The sequence below is a fragment of the Wasmannia auropunctata genome, unplaced genomic scaffold, assembly GCF_000956235.1.
Source record: "Wasmannia auropunctata unplaced genomic scaffold, wasmannia.A_1.0 LD334550.1, whole genome shotgun sequence".
NCBI lineage: Eukaryota > Metazoa > Arthropoda > Insecta > Hymenoptera > Formicidae > Wasmannia > Wasmannia auropunctata.
In genome coordinates this window covers 8,237-16,185 of record NW_012028340.1, presented here as the reverse complement: position 1 = coordinate 16,185, position 7,949 = coordinate 8,237, and the positions used below count along the sequence as shown (strand labels likewise).

Here is a 7,949-nt window from a genome sequence, read left to right as displayed (position 1 = left end):
AATTTCTAAAAGATATCTCTAACTTACAAGGGAAGTTAGGAAACCCGAAAATTCAGAAAAATCTGAAACTTTGTGTAAAAGTAGAGCAGTTCATCCGTAGTACGAAACTATTTTTTGTTGGTGCTCTATTCCGTTTTGAAGGGATGAAATCACCCCTTGAAAAAAATCGGTTTTTTTCTTTCGACGTGAATATCGTCGAAACTGTGAGAGATCGAAAAAAGTGTTCTGGATCAAAGTTGAATGGCTTGAAGTGTACTTTATGATAGCAAAAAATTTTTTTTTATTTTTTTTTTAATATTTACCCCCCATTTCACATTCTTTTTTTAAATTTTTAAATTCTTTTGTGACCAAATTAAAGGTTATTTTAATACAAATTCAACCATGTGTGATAAAGTTATTTTCCAAAGTATCATTTTCGAGAAATAATTACGCTCAAACGCCTCTATACGCACACAATTTGTACTCGTTTACGCTGACGCATACGCAGTAAATTATTCCTATTTTTATTGTAGTATAATATAAATATAAGTAGGAATACATGTTGTGCAATATTTAATTATTAATAAATTAAACTTTGTGCGATATGGTTTTTTGCACGAATTGTGGTGTGTCTAATCGTCCAAAGATACGTTATAATTTATATGAAATAAGAAACTTCCGTGATTATACGTACAGACTGTTCCCACAATAATTAGTTGTTTATACCGATTTGACCCCTGATATATTCTATGATATTCAAATTTTACTTTATAAATGTAGTCTACACGTGCGCGATAAAAACGATTCATAATTATACAGAATATTGCGAAAATAGATTTACTTTCATCGTTATTCCTTGTTTGGAAAATAACTTTATGACGCATGGTTAAATTTGTATTAAAATAACCTTTAATTTGGCCACAAAAAAATTTAAAAATTTTAAAAAAGAATTTAAAGTGGTGAGAGAAATATTAAAAAAAATTTTTTTGTAATTTTTTTATTACTATCATAAAGTACACTTCAAACCATTCAACTTTGATCTAGAACACTTTTATCTATCTCTCACAGTTTTGACGATATTCACGTCGGAAGAAAAACCTGATTTTTTTCAAGGGGTGATTTCATCCCTTCAAAATGGAATAGAGCACCAACAAAAAATAGTTTCGTACTACGGACGAATTGCTATACTTTTACACAAAGTTTCAGATTTTTCGGAATTTTCGGGTTTCCTAACTTCCCTTGTTAGTTAATAATAAATAATAAAAGCTCAGCTATGAGTTCGTATATATTTGAAATTGAACTCAAACTTGTTCATAAAAATGGAGTTCTATTGTACTTATAATATACATTAAATCTTTTGATAAAATTGATGTTTTAGCTAAGTAAAAAAGAAGAAATTCCTTCACAGATCGTTCATTTGATTACCTTAATTAAATCAGTGAGTGTTTCTTGAAAATGTTTTCCGAAATTTATTACCTTCATGCAAGATCAATGATCGTGATCGATATTCATCCTTGTAAACCAGTCACGTCGACTAAGTCCATTGCGAAAACGACGAGACGGGCAGCTCTGCATTCTCTATTTAAGTTTACGCACGTGTTGGGTGTTACGAGCCTGTATACGTGAATGTTCTTTCTACGTGGCATGATACTTACATGTATAATGTTCGAATGGTGGGGAACTTGGTGTACTAGCTACTGGCTCGAGAAAGAGAAGAATCGTTTTGTTTCGAGCATATAGAAATCCTGCGACAGAAACCGCGGAAGGTATATCCTTACTCGTCGAGTGCTGGGTTCCGTAGTGCAACGTGCGTGATTTTCACGTCAAGCTCTTGTGTGACCTTTCGTTACTGCTGCGAAGAAACAAGTAAGTGACGCAATGTCCAAGATCGGTTGTCGAAATAACCTTTTCCATAAATCAATATATGGAATTCATGAAATTACTTCTTTATTTACAAATTTTTTCGACAAAATCGGAATTTCTTTTATAAAAGATTTAAAAAAATGGAATTGTATACTTATTTTGATCTTAGTAAATTATATTTACAGAGTTTAAAAAATCTTATTTTATACATCATTTTTATAAAATTTATTTTTATTAAATGGATTTTAGGTTTTTATATCAACTCATATTTAATTATTAATTTTTTCGAGACTATCCACGATTACCTTATCTTCTCTAACATAAAATCCTCTCACGTAAATATATCATCCACTCCGTGATTTTCGCTGGTTTATCAGTAATATTACTTTCAATTGCACGTGATATAATTATATAAAAATTGGATTGTATAAAATTGCAAATTGGAATTACAATTTATTTAAAGTTTAATTAGAAATATTTTATATAATTTAATAATTATAATATTTTCATTACAGTATTTTATAAACGTTACTATAATTATCAAGGAGATCAAAATTTATTATTAAATCATGCTTCTCTTATCTTTTCTTTTTGCAGGTAAAATTCTTAAAATAACAAAAATTTGTCATTTACAACGATTAACAACAAAAATTATTTGGTTACTGTCGCTCTGCTGCTTACATAACATGCAAAGTATAACAAATATTTATTTAAATTCAAGAAATGAAAATTGATTAAAATTGACAATTTATTAATGTAAATTTAATATTTCAATTTAATTTTATAACTCCTTTAAAAGCGCAATAAAAATGTGTTAATTTGCGTGGGTGATAACATTGCTATCTCGTTCTTTTATTCACTTTCGCGGAGAATTGGCGAGCTAATTGGTATTCAATGAGTTAATCGGCTTTCAAAAAAATGCGCGTTCGAAATTTGAAAATAATTTGAAATGAGGTCGCCTGCGAGATCGAATTCGCGTCACGTACGGATTCTCTTTCTTTACGTTTCTCTGACTCGTCCGTGTGTGTTATTTCCGATTACTTCCTCACTTCGTTCCTTAAGCACATCTTTTAAAGAAGTAAATATCACTTATAATGGCGAGACGGAAATATATTTGCAGAAATAATTTTTTCTATGATATGTAATATGAAGGATACATATAATTATACTCATATAACATGGTTAAATTATCATGTAAATTATAAAGATTTGCAGAAATATATATGAATTAGCAAACATTAAGGGCGTCCGCAGGATTTTTTCTAGAGGGAAGCATGATCCAAATTTTTAATAAAAAACTACCGCGAGGAGCAAATATCCAAACGTTGTGCACCTCTTGTATTTTAGCTCTCTCACATTTGACAAACATATTTATTATTTGTAAAAATAAGAGAGCAAATTCTGAATTTTCTTATACTTGTTTGATTCGGGGGGCAAATGGGCCCCTCCTTGTCCCCCTCCCTGCGGACGCTCATGAGCAACATAAAAGTGATAGAACAGCCGTAAATAGTATCTAAATTATACCGTTTTCTGTATTCTGTTTAATATTCTTCAAAATTCTTTCAGGTTTATACTATAAAACTTCAGCTGGCATTTGAAATTTGTGAGTATTTATATATATAAAATATTATTCACTAAAATGAGAAAATTTATTCACTATTCAAATATTTATTCACTAAAATGAGAAAATTAAATTCTGTAAAGACGTATAACCTAGTGTTATCTTTATCTGTTCTATATGATAGGAAAAATGCGAAAGTAACCGATAAATGTAATCGTATCAGCCAGAAAACACATTAATGATGAAAGAAATTCGGTGTATTTTTTAAAATAAATATATGTTGCAACACTGTATCAAGTCCGATATTATAGAATTTCATATTTGTCGCAAATTCTGCTAAAATATTTACAAAATAATAAAAATTAATTTTATCATATATTGATAATTTATTAATTATTATATATTAAATAAAACAATTATTTGATAAAAATTAACTAATAATCTACCATGTAATTCCATTACAGTACCAAACATACCATTGGAATTCTTCTTTTCTTGCATCAAATCTTGCAATCCTCGCATCGTGTGACTAGACAACAATATCGATTTGGTGGCTGTTTCAGAAAATCATGACGTTATTACCGCCAACGCCGGCGCAACAGAAATATATAGACAAGCAACTCCCACCTGACCCGGAAATGAGAAAACAAGATATCAGAGCGCTTCGGGAATGGCTCTCAAAACAGCCGCACTTGCCGAATCACATAGGTTCGTTCGTAAATTACTCGCAATTACGTCGACAATAATCAAAACATACCGTTTCACTGTTATAGAAGTATAACTTCAAATAATTATAATAATATGCAAAATATTGAAAACTATCTGAATTAACAAGGAAACAAATATTCCTTCAAATAATCCTCTACTATAATAATTTTTAATAAGTTTCAAAATTTTGATAAGTTTCAAAACTTTGAGTATGTAGTATAAATTAAAGTATTTTAAAAGTACACATGTATTTTTCTATAAATGCTTTTATGCACATTATAAGAAAAAACATACCTTTAAGAAAAGTAACTTTTATGTTTTTAAGGAAGTAACATCAAAACAATAAGGTATACAAAAATGTTTTAGACAAAATTTTTATGGTTTCAAAAATATTTTGTATTTAAATTTTTTTTAATGTTATAAATTTTTCCAAAATGTTCCTCTGTCCACTAGTATTTTTGAGAATTTCGAAATAGTTTCAAAACTAAATTGAAGTTTATTTAAAAACAAATTTAATTACACACAACAAGATTATTTTCTAAAAATGTATTTTTGTAAAATATAAAGTTATATAAGTTTCTATACACATACGCGCTATTCGTAACTGTTCTATTCAGTGATTATTTGCTCACAATAGCTTCTTTTTTTTGTTGCAATCAAACATTAATTTGATATCAAGATTTATTCAAGAGAATAAAAAAGAGTTAGTAATGTAGATTGTAGAATGTAGTGTTAATAGCAACAATAATAACATCAATAAATACGTTGACGTAGTGGTAATTTCAATTGTGATTTTGTGCGTCATAAGATAAATACCCCTAATAATAAGATAATATTGTTTGCATTAAAATTCAATGTGAGAGTTCATTCCGATTATCATTTATTGCAAATCATCAAAGAAATAAATATCTTGAAAAATTTTTACATGTCATCTGTTAATAGCAAGATAATAGCAAGAGTTGAGAGTATTTATTAAAAATGAAAAAATAAAATACAATTTTGTCTTAAATTAAATAAATAATACGTATTCAGCAAAAAACAAGTAAAATTTAAAAAAAATGATCTTCTTTCGCTCATTGCAGACAATGACAAACTGGAGAGATTTCTTTTCAATTGCAAGAATAGTATTGAGAGGTGTAAATTAATTTTAGAAAGATACTACACCGTCCGAACATTCTTACCGGAATTTTTCGCCGCTCGTGATCCGCTGTCTCAAGATATTCATAGATGCGTCAATACCATGTAATTAAATTTTAGATTTCTTCGCGAAATAGACTAAAAAGAAATTAAATTAGCTGATAATTTTAAGACAAATTGAAAATCTCAATTAAATTTACTATTACATGTATTTTTAAACAAATATATTTGTTAGAGAATACTTTGTTTTGCCATCACTAACCGAGGAAGGATATCGTGTCAGCATCATTCGATTACGTGAGACTGATCCAGAGAAGTTTTCATTTCAAGCGTTAACGAGACGTATTTTAATGGTACTTGACATTCGTTTGATGGAAGAAACCTGCTTATCCAATGTTATGATCGTAGATCTCGAGGTATGACACTGTCTTTTATTTCGACGTTTTTTATTGTACTTTTATTTTTATCTTTATCTATTCTTTAGTGTACTTTCAAGTTATCTTTACATTAGAATAATAATTATTAATACCATATAATGATAAGTTAAATTAAACCGCTAAGTAACGCAATTAAATCAATAAATAGCCGTCTTTATTGGTCGAGACTAGGGATCTTAGTGCCTAAAAATATTTTTCGCAATGTTTTAAAGATTCTTATTAGCATATTATTATTAAATTGAAAATTTAATTTAATTTGTGATCTTACTACCTAGCTTCCGTTTATGATTGCGTTGCAAGTCCGATAGTAATCAGCACACAATTAAAATAAATAAAAAATGTGTTTAGAATTTACATAAAAATATTATGTATCAAGATCCAGTCTTGATCGTTGAAGACGTTTCTCGATTTAATTGTGTTAAACCATAATTTATCTCGGAGGAACTTTTGGCATTATTCAGTTCTAAAGTTTAAATTTAAACGAATATAAAATATTCATTGCTTCAGTATAAATTGCATTTTTTCACAATATAACAAATTTATATATTATTGATATTTTAAAATTATTTAAAAAATAAATAAAATTATTTAAAAAAATATAAAAGTTGCGGTATATATGTGTATATAATGTGTGTGTGTGTGTGTGTGTGTGTGTGTAAGAGAGAGAGAGATATCTAAAGGATAGAATGTACAACAGAAGATTGCATTTAAGCACGAAGTACATTGAGTACACCCTCATAGATGAGGGTGTACTCAATGTACTTCGTGCTTAAATGCAATCTTCTGTTGTACATTCTATCCTTTAGATATCTCTCTCTTTCTTACACACACATCATTATTGAAATTTTGCGTAGTTAATTTAAAAAAAAAAAGAATTTGTTTTTTTAGGGATATAGTATGAAGCATTTTGCAAAAGTAAATCCAGCGCAATCTATTGTAAGACGGGCAATGTTGGCGGCGCAAGATAGCATGCCTTTCCGATTGTCTGGCGTTTATTTTCTTCACGCGCCATCGTTCGTCACTAAAGTAACGGACTTATTTTATCCATTTTTAAAAAAAAGATTAATTGAAAAAGTAAGGCTAAAGATTTAAATAAAATAACCATTAAATAAGATACAGAGCAGAAAGGCTGCACACAGAAATATACTTCTTATCTTTACAGTTTCATATTTTTAACGGTGGCCCAGAAGAATTATATGCTTACATAAACAAAGATATACTTCCTAACGAATGGGGTGGTAAAGCAGGCACTTTGCAAGAATTAAATGGTAAATATATAATTTCTTTCTATTTTATATTTTAAGCACTATTGATATGTTTCTTACCTACGTATATAGCGTTACTACTTTAAAAATTGTTTATAAATAATGTATATTTATAAATAAGAATATTTATTAATTAAGCACTTATATTATCGTAATTATTTTAATTAAGCTTATATATGTATAATTTGATATAATTATGAGAATGAAGTGGTTTTAATTTATTGGATTTATTTCATTTATAATATTACTTAATTCTCTATTACATAAATATAGCTGCGTGGCAAGAAAAAATTGAACAGTATAAAGATTGGTTTCTACGGGATGAAAAGCTGAGTCGTACGAATGAGAATGCTCGTTTATTGGAATCAAAGTCTTGTCTCATGGAATTCGAAGCGCTTCAAGGTTCATTTCGAAAACTGAATATAGATTAATGATATTCTTGTTATATAAATTATTTTTTACTTACTACGGAAGTTTTTAATTGAGCCACAACTTTTTAATCCGATTAAAATTGTAAATTACAATTAGCATAATTTTAATCAATCAATGAAACAAAGATGTAAAATTGCATAAAAGTGATTTTTTTTAAACGAAAATGGTTTTATATCTTTAAAAATTAAATTTTATACATTGTATTGTATTATATACACTTTTTGGAAGACAATGGAATGAAACAGATAATTTCTTAATTGAAAACACTAAAAGCTAATTTTTTATTTAAAAATACGTTTATACTATTTATTATTTATAAGAAAGATTAACAAAGAATTTTTAATACAGTTTTAATTTCTTATAAAAGTTTATCAAAATTTGTATTTTGAATTAACTGTTTTACAGTCATTTATTATCCGACGAACGAAGAAGCTTTTATTCTCGTTATTTCATGATGTCAGTCTCAAGATAGCGCCACTTCTATGTTATCATTGTTAGAAGCATGTTTTTTAACAAATATTTTAAACATATTTAACAAATATATAACAAATATATAATATATTTAAC

The 7,949-nt window shown here is 28.0% G+C and overlaps 1 protein-coding gene across 3 annotated transcripts; it reads left to right on the top strand.

The window, feature by feature from the left end:
* Positions 1-1,673: 1,673 nt before the first annotated feature.
* LOC105458290 (alpha-tocopherol transfer protein-like) lies at positions 1,674-7,530 on the top strand. Of its 3 annotated transcripts, none has more exons than XM_011703474.1 (8): positions 1,674-1,845; positions 3,409-3,445; positions 3,967-4,111; positions 5,194-5,353; positions 5,484-5,664; positions 6,574-6,711; positions 6,848-6,953; positions 7,224-7,530. In XM_011703474.1, the coding sequence occupies exons 3-8, from the start codon at positions 3,973-3,975 to the stop codon at positions 7,379-7,381; spliced, it is 882 nt and encodes a 293-aa protein (XP_011701776.1). In that variant the 5' UTR covers positions 1,674-1,845; positions 3,409-3,445; positions 3,967-3,972; the 3' UTR covers positions 7,382-7,530. The 3 variants fall into 3 exon arrangements, with proteins under 3 accessions (XP_011701776.1, XP_011701774.1, XP_011701775.1); XM_011703472.1 differs by having other exon boundaries at positions 1,676-1,845; positions 6,574-6,759; XM_011703473.1 differs by lacking the exon at positions 3,409-3,445 and having other exon boundaries at positions 1,676-1,845; positions 6,574-6,759.
* Positions 7,531-7,949: the final 419 nt, after the last annotated feature.